Below are 20,355 nucleotides of genomic sequence, written 5' to 3' on the forward strand. Positions count from 1 at the left end.
CGGTCATATAGCCCATGGCAACGGACAGTTAACCCATAACAACGCATGTAAACGCATGGCAACGGACAGTTAACCCATAACAACACATGTAAACGCATGGCAACGGACAGTTAACCCATAACAACACATGTAAACGCATGGCAACGGACAGTTAACGCATGGCAACGGTCAGGTAACCCATGGCAACGAACCGGTTACCATGGCAACGGACCGGTTACCATGGCAACGGACCGGTAACCCATGGCAACGGACAGTTAACCCATAACAACGCATGTAAACGCATGGCAACGGACAGTTAACGCATGGCAACGGACAGTTAACGCATGGCAACGGACCGGTAACCCATGGCAACGGACCGGTAACCCATGGCAATGGACCGGTTACCATGGCAACGGACTGGTTACCATGGCAACGGACCAGTAACCCATGGCAACGGACAGTTAACCCATAACAACGCATGTAAACGCATGGCAACGGTCAGGTAACCCATGGCAACGGACTGGTTACCATGGCAACGGACCGGTAACCCATGGCAACGGACCGGTTACCATGGCAACGGACCGGTTACCATGGCAACGGACAGTTAACCCATAACAACGCATGTAAACGCATGGCAACGGACAGTTAACCCATAACAACGCATGTAAACGCATGGCAACGGACAGTTAACCCATAACAACGCATGTAAACGCATGGCAACGGACAGTTAACCCATAACAACGCATGTAAACGCATGGCAACGGACAGTTAACCCATAACAACGCATGTAAACGCATGGCAACGGACAGTTAACGCATGGCAACGGTCAGGTAACCCATGGCAACGGACTGGTTACCATGGCAACGGACCGGTAACCCATGGCAACAGACCGGTTACCATGGCAACGGACCGGTTACCATGGCAACGGACCGGTAACCCATGGCAACGGACAGTTAACCCATAACAACGCATGGCAACGGACAGTTAACCCATAACAACGCATGTAAACGCATGGCAACGGACAGTTAACCCATAACAACGCATGTAAACGCATGGCAACGGACAGTTAACCCATAACAACGCATGTAAACGCATGGCAACGGACAGTTAACCCATAACAACGCATGTAAACGCATGGCAACGGACAGTTAACCCATAACAACGCATGTAAACGCATGGCAACGGACAGTTAACCCATGGCAACGGACCGGTAACCCATAACAACGCATGTAAACGCATGGCAACGGACAGTTAACCCATAACAACGCATGTAAACGCATGGCAACGCATGTAAACGCATGGCAACGGACAGTTAACCCATGGCAACGGACCGGTTACCATGGCAACGGACCGGTTACCCATGGCAACGGACAGTTAACCCATAACAACGCATGTAAACGCATGGCAACGGACAGTTAACCCATAACAACGCATGTAAACGCATGGCAACGGACAGTTAACGCATGGCAACGGACAGTTAACCCATGGCAACGGACCGGTAACCCATGGCAACGGACCGGTTACCATGGCAACGGACCGGTTACCATGGCAACGGACCGGTTACCCATGGCAACGGACAGTTAACCCATAACAACGCATGTAAACGCATGGCAACGGACAGTTAACGCATGGCAACGGACAGTTAACCCATGGCAACGGACTCCTTGAACAGAAACACAAAAGCCTTTTCTTGTAGTACAAAGGAAGTGCTGAGCAGCTGAAATTTTATACCAGGCACGAATCTGAAAATATTTTGCTTTCAAATATAAAGCAGAAAGTCTCCTTAGTTTCCAAACTGAGATGAAACAAGAGTAAAACCTTACCATTGTCCCGACCTTTTTTTTTTTCCCCCCAACTGGGGCATCGGTTTTTCAAAAATCCATAACATCTATTATTTTCATCAGCTGATGTGTTGTTTATGTGCCTTTTTAGCGCTAACACATCATCTGAACTTTTATTGGAGCGTGCCTCCCTTTAAACTTCACCCGTTCTTATCTTTCTGCAGAGTATTTAAGATAGGAGGCGGAGTGGTGATCTTGATCGTGTGTGCCATCAACATGTACTTCGTCGTAGTCTACGTGAGCATGCTGGGCAGCGTGTGGCTGTACGTGCTGTCGGCTTTCCTGTCCATAGCATACCTGGTGTTTGTTGGATACTTGGTAGGTAACAGCAGGTTGTATGGGAGCTGTCCTTGGCAGGGTTTAACTTTGTTTTACTGAGTGAACATTAACTTCTTGGGCATTTAATAGTCAAAGCGTGTTTTCACAAATCTTCAGAGAATTATCTCTGAGCTCCCAACTTAGCCTAAAATTATTAAAAAGGAATTCCAGCTTCAGAGTGATTTTGGAGCAACTCTGAACAAAAAAGGGACCAAAACTTTTACGTCAGTGAGGAGGTGTGGTTGTGGGTTTAATGGACCTTTTACTTTTTACATGCCAGAGCCCATCGATGACACGCATATAAAGGCACAATGCAATTTCTGCAGTTAAGCATTGTTATTACAGTGGCATGTTTAAATTGAGTTCAATTGGTTAACTAACCAGCCAATCAAAATGTTGATCATCAGCGAGATACATGAGAATTGCTCTTTGGGTCCATCTTTCACTTTTTTCCATCAGCAACTGTACAAAATATAGGAAAAGAAACACTCAAAGGCAGCTACGATAACCTTTAATTAGTAATGTCCTCTTGTATAAATGAACACTATGAATCAATCACCACATCTTAACCCTGTAACACTGTGTCGTATTTTTAATTTTTGTGTCAATAAATTGCACAAAAATGCCAGATATTGTCCTCTTGCATACACGGTGGGGATAGCAGCACAGAACAGAGCAAGATCAATGACAACAGATTTGAGGTTGTTTAAGTCAGGAAAGTCAAATCAAAGAATTGGAGTGGAGGTGTGTTGTAAAGTGATGTGCCGATACAGGCCAGAGCTATAGCATGACCAGGTGGATGCAAGGATTTCAGCTGACGAGATTTGGAGTTTGGGGCAGAAATACCACAAATTTACTGCTTCTAGCCTCGTGGCCGTCAGTGTTTGCTGTTTTTTTTTAACACAAAAAATTATTTTAAGATGTTAGTTATCATACTAAGCTTTTTAGACCATTAAAAAGTGATTGTCTGACTAAGTTGTCGGTGTGTATCGCTCTTGTATGTTTGGGTAATTTTGCTCCTTTTGCATTGCATTCTCTAATTTAAAGTTATGCAGCCACTTTGAGAAGTATTCAGGTCCCTTCACTTTATTAACACTTCTTTTGTTTCGAGTTTTAAAGCCTATAATAAACAAAATAAAAATATTTTATTTTTTTAAATGTTAGAAAGTCTCCGCTCCACTGAGCAGTACATAAACAGAACTGTTTAGCCAGGACTTTGCAGAAGCAGCTGCAGCTTTAAATCTCTTTGCGAGAGTGTCTGCAGGATTTGGACACCTGGATTTGGGCAGTTTTCTTTCCAGCAGATCCTCTTGAACTTTTCAAGGCTGGATGGGAAAGCATCTCTGGACTGCCGTCTTCATCTCCGCAGATGTTCTGTGAGGTTTAAATCTGGTCTTTGGCTAGTCCACTCAAGGACAGTCTTAGACATGTCCTGAAGGCTCTCCGGCGGGTCTGAATGCTTTCTCAAGTGATGCATAACTTGAACAAATTCATTCTGTAAACCTTTTTTTTTTTTTTTTTTTTTTTTTTGGCCTGTGTGTGTGTGCTTTTTTTCTTTTCTTTTTTTATTCTGTCTTTTTTTGTGCTGCAGGTGTGGTTATGTCTGATCGCTCTGGGGGTGTCCTGGCTCGATCCGAGCACCAGGAGAGGGAACGACACGACCATCCTGATCCAGCGGCAGCCTGAGTTTGACTCATGACATTCGGGTCAAAGGTGCATCTGTGGACAACCTGACTGACTGTGTTTAGCTCCAGATGAAGTCTTATTTAGTCCCAAGTTATTTATACGAGATGTTTGTTGACTTTCAGATGAACTTTGACGTTTGGTTGGTGCTGTACAGATTTTTTTTTTTTAGTAATGAAGAAACAAATTTATTTGTCACTGTAACTTTATTAAAAGGTAACATGCTGATTGTGAAAAGCTTAGGTGAATTTTAAAGATTGACAGGTTTACAGACGTCTGATGTTTATAATCATTTTTTGAAGGACTTAATATGACAGAAAACGTGTCAGGACTTTTTTAAGAAACCAAACAGACTGAATCCCTGTGAAGAAGATTTACAAATGATACCCAGGCTTTTAAAATCAGTGGTTTCATGTTCAGGAGGGAGTTTTAAAGTTTTAAAGACAAATTCATGTCTTCAAAAATGCCTTTCAACAACAAGGCAGTGACGTGCTGGATTTCAGCAGACATATTTTATTTTTACAGCTCACTATCACACATTTGCTCAAGAAGCTTCAGAATCTCAGCAGCATACGGAATCTTCTGACATGCAGCAGAGATAAGGAGAAACTTCCCCAAATGCAGGAAGTCGCTAAAGAAAAAAAGAGGTCAGGAAGAGCCGCTGAGGAAGGATCCAGGATGTTATGCTCAGAAAAGCAACAGTGCAGACTTCCAATGTGAACAACTGAGATGACAAAATTAGACCTTAAACGTCTGAAGAAACTGAATTTATCGGAGAGGTGTTAAGACGTGATGAAAAAAAGAAATATAAAAATAAATGAAGTAACAAAATCAGCTAAAATTGCACTAATATAATTAAACAGGAGAATAACGTGTAAGTTATTAATAAACAGACTCAATTTTTGTTCTTAAACGGCGCTAGAAGTGTGCAAAAACAAAGTTTTCTGGAAGTTCACTTACAAACGCTAAAGACCGCTTCAATCCAAGAAATACAGTAAACAAACATTTTTTGGTTTGGTTACATTTTTTGTATTTTGAGCTAATTGAATTCAAACTGCAGTTTCTCTTTCAGCCACAGGGAGGTGTTGCAGGCTTCAGGAGAGACTTCTCATTTACAGTAAACATTTCACTACCACAGCTTACAGCATAACACATTAAAGGACATGCAGGCTTACATCATGCCCATGTGCAGTCACCAAAAGCAGCGTTACTGTGTGAGACTAAATGACTGCTGAGCGCTGAGACTCACTGCTGCTGCTGCTGCACATGCCTGTGGTGGTATGTCAGAAGAGTTGCAACTTATTGTGCAACTGAGAGCCAAACACTGCTTGTTTCACTGTTTGAATTCCAGTGCTGAAGTGCTTCGGCTTTGCGAGCTGAGCTGAGGCGGATGAACAGGTTTTTCTTTGCATTGTGGCGGGGAACTTTTTTTTTTTTTCCTTCTCTCTCTCTCTCTCTCTCTCCCTGTCATGGAGGCAGACTTATGTAAGAGGGGAGAGTCTTCCCACCGCCCCTCTCTGTTTTTGTTTTTCTCAATGAGCCAATGTCTCCCTGCCTAGGCCTCACAGCCTGTCCAGTAGGCCCCTTTCCTGGAAACATAGCCTAGCAGAGGCCACTCAGGGGCAGGCCTGTGAGGTGGGAGGGTGGGGTGGGGGGGCTCTTCCAGCAAATCACATGATTTGACCCTACAGTCATAGCTCTACATGAGGCTCAGATGCTGCAAGAACATTTCAGCAGCCAGTTTGTCATCAGCATGATTGGATGCGGCTTTAATGCATGGCAGAATGCATGAGGCTGTAAGTAGACTCCGTGCATCCCCAGGTGTGACATTTTTGAAGTAGAAACACAACATCTAAAGGACAGTGTGTGTGTGTGTGTGTGTGTGTGTGTGTGTGTGTGTGTGTGTGTGTGTGTGTGTGTGTGTGTGTGTGTGTGTGTGTGTGTGTGTGTGTGTGTGTGTGTGTGTGTGTTCTTTAAAGTCAGTTATGTCATTTATTTTTATGTTGTTGGCCTTAATGCCAAAATAAACTTGATGAACAGTTTTGCAGAGATTAAAAAAATATATTTTAGTATTTGATTATGCTCACCATGATATTTAAAAATGTAATATTGATAGAGTGTCAATAATGCACATGTGATAATAATTGTTTTTTTGTGTGCCATTTCCACAGCGATGGTTACAGACTCTCCTTTTGTAGTCTTTGCACTTATTTTAAGTTGAAGTTATTTGCCATAGATTAACATTGTAGCTATTTTTCTCTCTGTATATATTGCAATAATATTGATTCAGTCTGACAATAATTGTTAATTGAAAATCCATTATTGTGACAGCCCTACTTGATGGAAATTCAGTGATGTGTTTCATCCAATCTAAAGCTGATGCATCGGGCTTCTTTATTGTGTGTTTGTCTTTTATATTTCCAGTTACGTTGCTGTTAGAGCAGTGGTTCTCATTCTCAAAGTGGGGTCTGGGTTCGTAGCCATGAAGCAGTCTTTGCCTTCCCAGTAGATACATCTCTGGTGTTAACCCCAAATCATTCAGTTTTAATGCTGAAAACCTGCATTTAAAAATGATCAAACTTACACAAAACTTCACAGTTTCATCAATTTATCTCGACTGTTTTGGCCAATATTAGAACACAGTTGATGTTACTAAAATAATCATTTGCTTTGAATTAGTTAATTGACCTTCATTATATAATAAAGAACACAAAGATGTGAACATTTACACCATCCAAACAAATATCTTGTGCCCTTTACTCCCACTCATTTCAAATATGAGCCAGCAGAAGCTCTGATATGTTGTGACACATTATGCCACGTGTCTGACGTAGAAAGGCTAAAAATAATTCCCACGTAGTAATTTAAATACTAGCAGGATTAAAAGGTGGTTCTGGGAAATGTTTCCAAGAACCCCCTGGTCCCCGGCCCCCAAAAGGTTGAGAACCAGTGTGTTAGAGGTTAAAAAGTCAATGATTGATTTTTTTGTTTTTGGACAAATCTTTTGATTACCCTTGTTATGGTAGAAAGCACCGTAGTGTTTTTATCACTGTGGCTCACCAGAACTCACTGTTTTAATGAGTTTCAATTATTAAAATCATTAACTGTGTTATTGAATTGTAAACAAAAAGCTCCACACTGGGGTGGGGGTGGGGGGTAGAAAATGCAATAAACACTAACATGGCTTCACATGTTGACTTTAAAAAATGCACGGGTGCACTTATTGCTCTTAAGTGGTTGCGCTTTGGTCCCGTTAGAGCACTGGAAGATTGGTGGAGGGTTACGCCTGCAGCACCCCCTCAACCCTTAGCCCTTTTAACAGCTGCTGACCCCGCTGCTCTTTTGCTGTCTTGGAGAGGAATACCAGAAGATGAGGGCAGCAGAACGCAGGCACTGATAATGAATTTCAAGTTGATTTAGTAAACAGTGGCATCAGCTTTAAACCACATGACATTTTCAAGCTGTGCGGCCCGTACTTGTTTTGTATATATTTTTACACCGAGCTGTCAGTGCTGCCTTAAAATGTCCCACACCAGGAATGCAAACAGCGGGGCCATTCTTGTTTATGTCTTGCATTGTGGCCGCTGTGGGCACTGGCTGAGCTCGCGGTATAATGGGCCCACATGTGTTTGGAATGGACCGTCTCAGCTGTGTAGTTATTCCTTTTATTAACAAGCTGCTTCTTCGTTTCTTCCTACAGGTTTACGGTCTGTGCCGCTTTCAGTGTGCTTTACATGTGTGTTTCGTGTGGTTAAATATAGCAGATATGTGCTGTTGCTTAATTTCACACCATATTTGCTTACTGTATGCTGCAGGGGAGAGGATCACTTTGATTTACTCAGAGGTCTTTGAGCTTTCAGAGGATGAGGAGGAGGCACTCTGCAGAACCTCCACGCTGTAAATATAAATATCTGGGGACCCGATGGTTGACCACATTGCCTAACATCATGTCAAACCCACTTCTGTTTATTTGAGCAAGGTCAAACAAATGTGTTTTAGTTCCAGCTGCTCAGAAAATCGCTATACTCGGTGTAGTGAAAATGATTATATAACACACAGGATTTGTCTGCAGTTCAATGCAACTTATTCAAATGAAAAACAACTACAACCACAACTGTTTGTGATTTTTCCCCCTCCCTCCCGGATGAATAAGTGGATGTAAAGACAGATAGCTTTATTAAATGCCACGCTGCACGACTCTATTTCTATATGATGCAACCATCCTGCAATGTTTATGAGCAGCAGCCTCATGCTAAAGTACAGTAACTGCAGCACAGTCTGAGTGCGTTATTGCGCAAATGTTCAGTGATTGCCATAACACAGTGGCTCCCAGGGCTGGAGCCGCACCCCCCCCCCCCACCCCCCCACCCCACCCAAGCAGTTTTAGGCAAAAAAACAAGTTTCATTTTAGTAGGAAGTGAAATGAAAGAGAAAAATGAAAGGAGCTTGGGTCATTGGTTTCACTCTGCCCTCTCTTACCTCCGTACATGAAGCTCTCCCATGTACTCCCGCATGGGGTTATATCTCTACCAGCAAAGCCTTTCACGTCTCCATGAAGGAAAAGGTGAAAAGCTCTTCCTGTCACATGGATTAAAGGTGATTATTTCAACTTTTAAATGAATCTTGTACAATTGTAAAATACTTTGTTTTTGAAAAGAGACACTTGAATCTTCTTACAGCCAGGGTTCTTTAAAAACTCTTATGTGCTCACGTTTTACTACTGCTACAAACACAGATTCCCTGTGTATTTGTTTAGTGTTTATCACTTTTATGTCCTTCAGTGAGCCCGGTGCTGAGCTCTTCCTACTCTTTTTCTTCTAATCAGAGGTTATGACATTGGAAAAACCAGGAATTTAGGGAGGTAAAGTAAAAGTCAAGCCAGAGGAAAATGCAAATTAGAGGCAGAAATCCAAGTATTAAAAACACTAAAAATAATGATAAAGCAGTATTTGCGGAGGTGCTGGTGGGTGTGTTTATTATTCTGGGCTATAATTTAAAAAAAATGGTAGCTGGTCATCTGGTTTAGAGGAATCATTATCTTTTAAAATTCATGGTAAGAGACTGATGAGAAGCCTGGAAGTTAAGTTAGCTCATGCTCGTTTCTCAGGCGGCAACCTATCTTTTGGCAGCAGATTGAAGGTTGTGCACCAGTCCCTGACTCTGCAGATGCCAGCACTCTTAAACCCTTTGATGTCACCCATCATTGTACCTTCTACAAGAACCCTTCAAATAGAAAAATACTTTTTTTTCTCCCCCATTTACAAAGCCATTCTTGTATATATTATGACTTTTAAGGTTTTAAAGTTTAGGTTAGAGTGCACAGCAATGCATTACCTTAGATATCTCTCTTGTGACTGTTATTATTAAGCGGTCTTGGGTGAGACAAGTATGTCATTGTATGTTTAAGCTCATGTTCTGTGATGTTTTATAAAAATGAATGCTCCTGCTTTTCCTTTTGTGTCACCTTGTTCTTGATTTTTTTTTTATTATAATTATTTTAAATCTTACATATATGTGTGTTTGAATGTAGAAATACATTTCTGCATATATTCACAGCCTTATCTTGACAGACTGCTAGTATCAGAACTGTGCAAAGCCACTTTTAAACACTGATCTGTTTTTTTATTATATATATATACATAACTTTTATTCGGCATTCTGTAATGTACATTTTATCTCTGTGTCCTTTTCTTGGTTGTATTTCTATCCCTGAGAGATGCCAAACAACATTTCAGAGTACCTGAGCATAGTTACACTATAGATGATTTATATTTTATGTAATTTACATTGATTTGCCCCTGACTAAATAAAGGTTTCTATAATTACTTGGACATGATCACAATTTCAGCCACCTCTGATTTAGTTTTAATTAGAATAATGCACGTGAACAAACAACAAAATAAATAAATAGCGTCCCTAGTGTTTAGTTTAATAATGAGTGTATTTTTTTTATTCCTCGTACACTCGCATGTTTCTTGATTAAGTTGTGTTCATCAGCATTCGTTTATTTATTTGTTAATAATTCACAAACAACGTGATCTCATTTGTTGTACGAGCAGCGCTGGAATGTGTTCGCTGCGGCGCGTGCTGGCCGGGGAGGAATGCCTTGACCACGCCTCCCCTCCTCCCTGGTGTCCAATCAGGGCGCGGGTACCGTTTCAAGGCGCCCGCGGAGTCCCAACCGTAGAAAAACAAAACCTGGGATAACAACAAAACTCTCGTTTTACACCCAACTACGAACCAGAATTCGTTTTTCCGCGCTAGATCTTCCGTACGCGATCGATCCTCGCTGTTTTCCGTCGCTCCTAGTGGCCTCTCGGGCGATGTTGTTTATCTGTAGTAACGGGGGGCTTGAAACCGCCCTCCCTTGCCCCATTTCCTCGGTTGTTTTCCTTCTCTCGCCTGGATTCTCCATGTTGTTGCTGCAAAAGTGAGGACTCTCAAAAGAGAGGGGGGCTTCTCTGCGATATTACCAGCAATACAATCGGCACATCCGAGAAGACGGGCCGCACGGAGTCTCAAATAGCGTCCGAAGAACATATCCAAGTGCCTTGCCCCCTCCCCAGGCGGACCCTCCGAGGGAAGAAGAAGAAGAAGAGGCGGCGGACGGGAGAATAATAAAGAAAGCCAGGAACAAGATAAATCCTACTCCCATCGAGGATCGTAACTGAGGCGGATGACAAGTTAACTCGGCGAATAATAACGTCAGCTTGTCAATAAAACCCAATGAGGGATGCCCATCAGTACTCGGGGACAGGATTTGAGGATTTTGAGGGCTCCGTGATTGTCAGATGGAAAGTTCTGTTATCACCCAAGTGCAAAAAGAAGACGTCCAAGTGTCACCGAAAACAGGTGAGATTGGGTGTTGTTTACATCCCAAATATTCCCAGTACTCTCTTTTATGTGTACTGTTTTCTTATAAGTGATTAGTGCGGTAAGAAATCGCGTAGTGCGCCCTTTTATTTGACAGTTGCGCGCTGCGGACGCGCGGTAAGAGAGGCGTATTACCCTTTTTTGACATCCACCACCGAGCAGAGTGTAATCTTTACATCTTATCGCTGGAAAACACAAAGAGACCGTGCCGAAAGCTATCTTAATGTGTTTATTCTGTTTTGCCACAAACCTGTTGTTTTCCTCCACCAATCGACTGCTGTTGAATTTGGAAATAAAACCGTGAATATGAATAAATCCCTGTGTTTGTTTTTGTATCGGGGGCCAGATCACCGTGTAGTTCAATCTCCGTCACTATAGCTGAATTAATGCATCGGACGTAGGCTCAGGTACAAGTTCACAGTCTCCATTACGCACCGAGCTTAGTAGCTATTGTTGATCCAGTTTTTGCCTCTCTTTTTCTTTGGCAGTGTGTGTGCTCTTGTTGTGCAAACCCATCTTTCTGGTGTATTTTTTTTTACCCCCCCCCCCCCCCCCCCAAGTTGTTCTCGGTGTCGTTGCCATGCCCAGCTTTTCCAAAATAAAAAACGAGCTGCTGTATTTATATCTATCGGGTTCCAGCTCGTTTGGCAACATCCCATATCCTTCTACTACTACCACCAACACCAGGTCGAGAGAACACGGGGAGCCCTGCCTGACTGTCACCACAGGCAGCACTTACAGCTCGGTGTTTTTCAGTCTTCACAAACTACTCTTCGTGTTTTTGTTAATTGACCATGGTGGTCACATATCCGTGCGCCGTCGCTGGCTTCACGAAATAATGCTGCGCTGCTCTTTTTTTATTTATTTATTTTTATTTTTATCGTTTCATTTGACAAAACAGCCCGAGTGGGATTTGTATTACACCATGCTGTATATTACAGGCCAAGAGAGCTTTAAGGGCTGCTGATTATACAGCAGGATTGTATAGAAATACCCGGTGCCGCGGTATTGACAGCGGAATGCACAAACACACCCCTCTGCACACGCCCGTTGTAGCGCCGTTTCAAAGATTTCGTTGTTTGCACACTTTGCTTGCGCTTGAAAGAGGCTTTGCTCGTTGATTCAGCCTCTTGGTTGTAGTTATTACAGGTCTGTGGTGCTCCAGGTCATGTGTTGGTTTTACAAAATAATTCTTCAGCATTATTCTTATTATTAATGTCATTTTGCATTGCGTGTTTTGTGAGATTAAGGGATGTTTTGGATTTTGGATCCGTGTGTGTGTGTGCGCGCCATTCATAAAGCTCTAAAAGATTAATCTCCTTCTTCTCATCTCTCCATCCTTTTACATGCAGAGGAGATCTAATGTATGCTGTTATGTCACACATGGCCAATAATGTCTTCCTGTGGAAATCAATAGGCTGATTTGCATGGCAAGATGCACATTCGTGGGCTATAAATAATGGAGGTTGTAGTTTTTCCCAGTGAAAATGCTGTGTGCAGAATTACCAAATCAAGATCCAGTGTCCTTTGTCTCCTAAACATGGAGTTGTGCAACATGCTTGTTGTTGTCTGCATTATGTCTTCAGAGTGTAGAAGTAATAAATGTATAAATCTCTGAGTATGCAGTTGTTTGTCACTCTTTTCCACACTTCCTCTTTCTAGCAGGGACTAGAGAGTGTTTATGAACTATTTTGATGGGTAAAAATTCTGCAAGTCCTCACATGAAATGCACTACAGGGGAATCACAGGGATGTTTTTCCTCCCTTTTCTTACACTGGCGGTGGCACAAGTCTTTTTTGAGGCTGGGACGCTGGTGGTCACAGTGGCTGATCAAAGACCTGCACAGAGCACTGAGGTGTGACTGCCTGTCCGACTCGCTGGCTGCCTGACTGCCCGACCAGCTGCCGGTCTGGCTGTTCTGGCTCGCTTCAGGCAGCCCCGAAAGGTCCCCGAGTTTAAAATGGTTGGAATGTTTTCTGTCTGTCGAAAGGTACTGCTGAAAAGTGTGGGTTTTCCCGCCCTCTGTGATTATATAACATGTACCAGCCATTTCCAGCAGCAGCAGCAACAGCAGCAGCAGCAGAGGCATTAAAAACAGATTTCATGTGGAGGCTGTGCCATCCCTGTGGACAGATGGATGGTACCTTCAGGAATTAGAGAAACTCAATCTGTGTGTCACAAGCAGCTCCTGCCTAATTATCTTTTATGGATGAAAAGGAAAAAACAAACAAGAAAACATTTCAATGTGTTTGCATCAAGATTTCATTTTGGTATAAGAAAAAAGATTAGATAACATGTATCTGACCCAAGTTGTGGGCTGTAATTCAGGCCTCCACTCACCATGTTTCCCATGTTGACGACACACAGTTTCAGTGTCCGACATTACTTTTTTTTACCAGTAGAGATGAAAATTTTACTAGCCCAACCCCAAAAACGCAAAATTAGTTATTGCTAGTTTTTAATCTAAATTTGCAAAATAATTAATAAATAAAACTTTAAAATAAATGTTTTGTTAGCAAAGGGCACTCCCCTCTTTGAACACACTCACAGGGAGGCTTTTTGTCATCTTTTAAGTTTACAAGAAATCTTTGCAAACGAACAGGCAGCCTTCATTTTATCTTCCTCTGGATGTAGTTGTGCCATCGCTGCGTAAAACACATCAAGTTAAAACTATCTTTGTGGACATTTTAATGTAAAAACACCAACTGGAAGAAAAAAAGTCCTCCTCGTGAGGGTTCATTTTAGCCAATTTGTTTCACAGGTGAACTCAATTTGTGGAAATGCAGTAGCTGGCCAATCAGCTTGCTCCACATACCTTTTTATTGGTCCACAAACATTGGGAGCACTGGTTCTGTTGAGTGCTGCTGTTTCCTCATGAAGCGTGTTTGTGTCTCTGCTCCCGGCAGGCCAGGTGAGCCGGTCTGCCCTGAAACAGCCGCGGAGTTGCAACATCTTCAAAGCGCTTTTCTGTTGCCTCCAAGCTCAGGATGGCCCCAAATCACCAGCACTGCCGCCGCCGCCACCGCCGCCATCACCCTCCCAGCAGGGATTGCTGGAGTCACAGGAAAATGGGATGGTTGTCAAGGTAACAGTATTCGCATTTCAGAGATATTTCCGCACAGCTGAAATCAATTTGAAGACCTCAGCTTCAGCCCCTGCCTTTACTTTTGTTTATTTAAGATCTTACTTCCTTGTTGCACACACCCACACACAGACACACACACACACTGCTTGCCATAAAAGAGGTGTGTGAATAGTTTAGCCATCTGTACGGATAAACTTAACACGCTGTTGTAAAACTGCACTTATTGTTGTCGTCTTTTTACAACTAAAACCACCGCTGCACCTGCTCTAAACGTCTTGAAAGCTAACCGCAACTGTCTGTGGATATGGAATCACTTTGATGTTCTCGCTTTATCCCCCCCACCCCCCGAAGGAAGATAAGAAATGAGAGAGTGACTATCAGTCCTTTAGGCAGGCAGAGAATCGGTGTATTGTGTTCCTCATAATTGCTGAGGTGGAGGGGAAAAAAATAAAATAAAGCTCAGAGCGCTTGCTGGCCACGCTGGTGAGCGCTGTCAGCTTGATTAGGGCTTCACCACCATGTTAGGGGTATTTTAATGAGATGCCATGTTTGTTCATGTTGAGGCGTGTCCTCCAGCATCAGGAGCAAGCAGCATCTGTAGGACCCTGGTTATTGTCTGCCAGGCTCCTACTGATATGAAACCAAATTAAACATTTGGCACCGCTAGCTTTGTTTCATTTGGTTTCTTGTGTTTAGTTGAACAAAATTGTTCTAGCAGTCTCCCAGCACCCCCTCCCCAGCATAGTCTTTCCTCGATCTTAATTTGCCATCCGTAATAGATAAGCCATTTCTGTTATGTAATAAAATTAATAATTAATTTCACTTTGCCTCTTCTCATAAAGAGGCTGGAATGAAACAAAACTAAGAGTGTGTGTGTGGGGGGGGCTGGCTATCTGAAAATGAGTTTGAATCAAGGTTATCGTTTTCCCCTGCAGGTGAATTCCTGTTGAGTTTGACAAGATGCATTGGAGAAATACTGCAAAAAAGACACATGCTAATCATAAAGCTATACCACACAGAGGCTGTTACAGTAAATCCTTAAACTTCCACACATGCATGCTTAACAAAAACCAGTATAATCGAATTTCCCCAGAGGTAAAAATCCAGACCAAGCTTTCAGGTTTTCCATATAACTCAATGCCCTGTTGGCTACTTTGTGTTTCTCAAGTGTAATGATGAATATGACAGTCTACATGCATTTCTTTAGCTATCTGAACCAAACCTGCTGCCTGAGGTGACGGCCCAGGACCAAGGGAAGCTATGTGTGGTCATAGACCTGGATGAGACCCTGGTGCACAGCTCATTCAAGGTACCGCTAACACCGGCCCAACATTATTTCAGCATGTTTACCCATGTCAGTTGGTGATTTGATGTTTCAGCTTTTCCTTCCTGCAGAAATGACAGTTGTATTTGGGTAACATTGATTAAACGACCGCCTGTCTATTGGGCGTGTTTCTGCTGCGATTCTTTGTTTCTCTTAGAAAAGTCGTCGCATGTGTTTGAGGAACATCAAAGCGAGTCATATTCTATTTGTGTAGCCTATGTGCTGTGATTTATGGCAGCGATGAAGAGCCTGGTTCTTGCTGTTCAGCTGTTATGTAATGCCATGTGAATGTACACAGCGTGGCTCATGTGAATGAGCATGCCAACCATCTCCCTCTGTGTTCTCCCTCCAGCCTATTAGTAATGCAGACTTCATCGTGCCTGTGGAGATAGAGGGGACCACACACCAGGTAAACTACTCTGTATGAGTGCCTTTCCTGTAAGGGGGTGGGGGGGTGTATGTATGTTGTGTTTGCAGTGGTTGCTGAGCTGAAAAGGGATGGGTCAGTTAAGTTTTTTTTTTTTTAAGATGGTTAAACAGAGCCCTCTAGTGGCCAGAATTTGAACAAGACTGCACAAGTCAAAGTGGATGCATCAGCAGGAAAATGAGTCATTTCAGCTAAAATGTCATTAATAATTGATACAGTGCCTCTGCAAGGAAGATTTTGAAATAAATACACAAGTATAGCATTGTGTTGATCTTTGGGGCACAAGGTCTTAAAGTTGGACGTGTGGAAATATTAACTAAGAAATGTGATTCGAGCGACCCCTGTGTGATGGTAAGGAATCCTGTGGGCCTCTGCCTGGTTCAAGTAATCCAGGATAGGCTGGTTAACACTGCACGGCCTATTCTTGATTACTTGTTTCAGGAACTGGCCATTAGCAGCTGACGGATGGAAATGAATCGTGCAGATGAACAAAAACATGGAAATCCCTATTAAACCTTCACGCTTTACAGACTAGTTGATCTTGCAACTGCATTGATAATGGACATGGCACAAAATCTTTCAGAAGTGAGAGATGCACTTTTTTGTTTAATTTAAATTGTATGTTGTGTACTTTTATTTCCACTTGAACACTTACAAGATCCCAAAGCAAGCTGCCAGTTTAAGAAGTTATTGCTGCACTGATCTTACCAATTATCTGTAGTGTCTGGAAGACTAATAACTACCTTCTCTTTAAAGTGTTCTCCATGTATTGGATATCTTTAGGATTGGCATATTTCTCTTTATCTTGTGCGAAGTCTGCATTTGTTTCAGCTTCCTGTCTTGATAGTGTATTTTTTTTAAAGGTGACAGCTTCCTTATCCTGTTTCCCAGTTAGTTTTAAAAACTTGTGTGAAATCAAGCTGAGGCATAATTATTTTTATAAGACTTAACATATTCTAAGCTCTACTTTACAAAAAAAGCCTTGTCCTAGACCTCTTGAGCACTAAAATTATTATTTTTTTTTTAAATATACTTTAAGCTTCATTGGCAGTATTTGGTTAAATGACAATCATGTTTGTTGAGCTGTTCACCAACCTCTTGCTTCCCTTTCAGGTGTATGTGCTGAAGAGGCCGTATGTGGACGAGTTCCTGCAGAGAATGGGCGAATTGTTTGAATGTGTGCTGTTTACAGCCAGTCTCGCTAAGGTACGTCACATCAGATATTGACAGTGATCCTGAAATTAGATGCTGGAATAAAACATGAAGATCTTTGTTTAGCTGATGTCTGATCTATCAGATCTGCTTTCTCTCACCTTTTTAGTTCCCTCTCTTACTCTAACGTGCTGGTAGACACCTTAGTGAACACCCACACCCTCCATGCTTAAAGGAATAGATGGGTGTCAGTTTATACACAACTCATCTTAAAGTCTTAGTGCCAGCTGTGTCCCAGCTTAATATTCTGTAGCAGCTTGGGACAGCTTAGCCCAGCCTTGTACATCCCTGCTCTTCCCTCACCTGCTACCCAATCCTCCCACCAGTACGCAGACCCGGTGACGGACCTGCTGGACCAGGGAGGAGTATTCCGGACCCGGTTGTTTCGGGAATCTTGTGTATTCCACCAGGGCTGCTATGTCAAGGATTTAAGCCGCCTAGGCAGAGACCTCCACAAAACCCTCATCCTGGACAACTCTCCTGCCTCTTACATATTCCACCCAAATAATGCTGTGAGTTTGGACCAGTCTCTGCAAATCTGGTGCACACTGCCTTTCATAAAGGACTTAGTTGGTTGTATGTGTCAAATTTAGCTGTCTGAGAACTTGAACCACAGAAGTGAATTTGCTGTATTTGATCAATCAAGCCAGGAACATAACCAAATTATGAATCTGTCTGTACTAGGAAAAGGTTTTCCTGACCAATATGATGTAAAACCGCCAAACTAAACACTTGTCTTTAGATCTCTTTTTCCTGAAACAAAAGGTAAAAATTACTTTAGTTATCATAGGTTGCTGTTAAGGGTTGAATTGGCTTTGTGTTTACTTGGTGCACGCTTAGCTAGGGTAGATGCACCTTATATAATCGAGTGTTTCTTTGCCCCAGATTCCGGTGGTGTCGTGGTTTGACGACGTGGATGATGCTGAGCTGCTAAACCTTCTTCCTGTGTTTGAAGATCTTAGCCAAGCTGATAACGTTTACACCCGGCTGGACCAGCTTCGTGGACAATAGCTTTCAACAGACCTGCTCGACTCCAACGGGAGCAGCAGCGCTAAAGTTGACTAAAATAGCCACATGTATTCAGAACATAGACATACGTTTCCAGACTGTTCTCTTTGCCTGCGCACAAAATCCTTCTGTTTAGAAAACTGCATTGGTATGAGGTCAAGGAAATTCTAAGCCTGGGGAAAGATTGTTGGCTCAATTGAAAGTGTATGTCACAAAGTGAGGCCTCTCCTCTGATCCACAGTGCTGACAATAATCACAAATCACTACTTTTAAGCACCACGACAGAGCTGCAAACAACAAAAAAACACCAACCAAAGCACTCCCATCACAATCACTCCAGTTGGTATGAATTTTAAAGGGGTTCTTTTGCCAAAGCAGAAGCTTGCCTGTCCTGACTTGACTTTTGGACATTGTTTTTTGTTAATTGTGCCTTGTATGGAACAACAAAAACACCTTTTCTAATAAACGATTTTATACCTTTCATTTTAATAGGCTGTTTTATAAGGAAATCTATTTTTAAACGGTCAGCGCGGTTCCTCTATGCAACCCAGTTCTGTGATCACATGGACAGTACCTCTTGCGTCGCCAGTCAAGCAGACATTACTGTAGCCTTATTTAACTATAAATGGGTGTCAAAACAAGTGTATTTAGTCATTTGTATCATGAAAGTGGTTTCTACATAACATGCAATATAAATCCTAAGTGGTCAAATTGACATTTGATACTATTGGTTATAAAGTTGGATAAATGGGGTGAAATCTCGTTTTTGGTCCTTTCAAAAACAGACACTGGAATTTTTTTTAATTTTTTTTTTTAATTGTTTTTCATAGGACACATTTATTTCTAAATGCCACAGTTTTAAGTCATAGCTTAATATTTCATTTGTTACTATATTCTTCTATTGCTCAATGGCAAACAACTTGCACTTTTATATTGACAGTGCTGTAAGTAAAAGCTGTGCCTTTTGAAATTAGGACAGAATGGTGTTTTGCCTGAACAGAGATTTGTAGGCATACACACTGATGTGTCATGCTGAGCGTGAGAAAACACTGTCAGGAGCAAGTTTAATGCCAGGGGCTGCGGTACTTGCAGTGCAACACTTGAAAATATCAAATTTGATATATTTGGGTTTCTTTTTTTTTCTTTTTTTTTTTTTAAACGTGTCTTTTTCTATATTTATTGGCCAAAAACTTGTGTCCAGTACTTCATAATGCTCAACCCTGTGTATTGTAATCCGTTTGCCTGTTTTGAGGCTGGCCTTGTGTTTAACTGTTTTATCTGTGCCTAAATCATGCACGTTTTGCTGTCAGAATTAACTATACAAAACCTTACAGTTAAATCAGCGATCGGATGTAAAGAGGAGATTCAATCATTCAAGCAAACATACATTTGAAATCCAGTACCACAGAGATTTTGAGAGGTTACGTTTTTTTGGGGGGGTTGAATGGTTTTTTTTTTTTTCTATGATGTTTTATGTCTGCATGTCAACTAGTGAAACATGACAATGAGAATATTGAAACCAGTTGTGATGACCAAAAGTATTTGTTTAAAGTCACAATTTGTCTTTGTATGAGAATAAATCCAGAACTTAATTTTTCTCTACCTGGTCTGACCAAAACTCTAAAAGACCTGCTACCAATTTTTATTTTCAAATAAAAATTGGTTCTATTTTACTACCTTTGCGTATGTGTGTTTTATGCCATGTTACAAAGAAAATCACTGTAGTGTATTAAATATCTTTAAATATTTGATTAAGTTTTTACATCTAATGAAAGAAAAATTACATGTTTGTACAGTATATAGTACTTTCATGACCAACTTTACTAAGGTGCTGTTTTTAGGGAAACATTTGGGAACCAAATTACTTTTTGTCTTTTTTTTAACTTCATTTCAGAGCAGAGAATAATTTGTTTACTCGTTTAGAGTTCTAAAAAACTACCATCGTACAATTCGTACTTAAAAAGAAATAACATAATAAAGATGATACAGGCTTTTGTGGACTATTTAATTTAGGATTTTTCTTAAATGGATAAAGCGAAAGAAAGAATTTAAAGCTTAATTGGGAACTAATTTACACGTCGAAACATTTCATTGACCAAAATTAATGTTTAGTGGAAGCTACTTCAAGTATTAAATTTAATAAATATTTAAGATGTAACCATAAAGAAACACATTTTTTGCACATTTTTCTTTTCTTTTGCAGAGCTTAACAACTAAGTAACTTATACAATACAAAGTGCTATATTTTTGTCATTATAAACTATTATTGCATAGGCTACTTTTGGTATAATGACTAAAACATAAGTGAAAATATTTCACATGTTGCATGCAGTTGCACCATTCGTCATGACTGATATCTCGGTCATATCATCGAACTTATATTTACACTCTTATATCCTCCTTATTTCGGTTTGATTAGAAACCGTTGAGACGGTTAAGTGGTTTCTTTACAGCGTTTATTTTGTGATCAAACAAACGTTGTTTTTACAGCACTAAAGACGCTTTGCTGATGATATCAGTTACATTTTGTGTCGGCCATTTTAGGTGCACCGGTGACATTCTTCGATGACAAACCAGGCAGTGCAGCATAATATAAATGTTATTC

General features: G+C 41.4%; 2 protein-coding genes and 1 long non-coding RNA gene across 3 annotated transcripts in view; all 3 read left to right on the plus strand.

The window, feature by feature from the left end:
- Nucleotides 1-4,049, plus strand: part of LOC113012914 (natural resistance-associated macrophage protein 2-like) — a 29,767-nt gene extending 25,718 nt beyond the window's left edge. The window contains exons 15-16 of the mRNA XM_026153354.2: nucleotides 1,985-2,138; nucleotides 3,730-4,049. Coding sequence (XP_026009139.1) covers nucleotides 1,985-2,138; nucleotides 3,730-3,837 — 262 coding nt within the window. The 3' untranslated portion in view covers nucleotides 3,838-4,049. The remainder of the gene's footprint in view (nucleotides 1-1,984; nucleotides 2,139-3,729) is intronic.
- Nucleotides 4,050-8,241: 4,192 nt separating this feature from the next.
- LOC145422872 (uncharacterized) lies at nucleotides 8,242-9,273 on the plus strand. Its single transcript, XR_013904078.1, has 2 exons — nucleotides 8,242-8,417; nucleotides 8,929-9,273. It is a non-coding gene; the product is annotated as an uncharacterized LOC145422872 (long non-coding RNA).
- Nucleotides 9,274-10,035: 762 nt separating this feature from the next.
- ctdsp2 (CTD (carboxy-terminal domain, RNA polymerase II, polypeptide A) small phosphatase 2) lies at nucleotides 10,036-19,423 on the plus strand. The gene is made up of 7 exons (XM_026153356.2): nucleotides 10,036-10,673; nucleotides 13,601-13,779; nucleotides 14,987-15,088; nucleotides 15,456-15,512; nucleotides 16,644-16,736; nucleotides 17,069-17,254; nucleotides 17,628-19,423. Exons 1-7 carry the CDS (start codon nucleotides 10,613-10,615, stop codon nucleotides 17,751-17,753), a joined length of 804 nt encoding a protein of 267 aa, XP_026009141.1. The 5' UTR covers nucleotides 10,036-10,612; the 3' UTR covers nucleotides 17,754-19,423.
- Nucleotides 19,424-20,355: the final 932 nt, after the last annotated feature.

Source organism: Astatotilapia calliptera, chromosome 20 (genome assembly GCF_964374335.1).
Source record: "Astatotilapia calliptera chromosome 20, fAstCal68.1, whole genome shotgun sequence".
In the NCBI taxonomy this organism is placed as follows: Eukaryota; Metazoa; Chordata; class Actinopteri; order Cichliformes; family Cichlidae; genus Astatotilapia; species Astatotilapia calliptera.

Bases quoted from the DNA above. Each gene is read 5' to 3' on its own strand.
- ctdsp2 (XM_026153356.2), top strand. From the start codon at position 10,613: ATGGAAAGTTCTGTTATCACCCAAGTGCAAAAAGAAGACGTCCAAGTG. The intron at 10,674-13,600 runs GTGAGATTGGGT...TGCTCCCGGCAG, and splicing joins CCAAGTGTCACCGAAAACAG to GCCAGGTGAGCCGGTCTGCC. The intron at 16,737-17,068 runs GTACGTCACATC...TCCTCCCACCAG, and splicing joins TTACAGCCAGTCTCGCTAAG to TACGCAGACCCGGTGACGGA.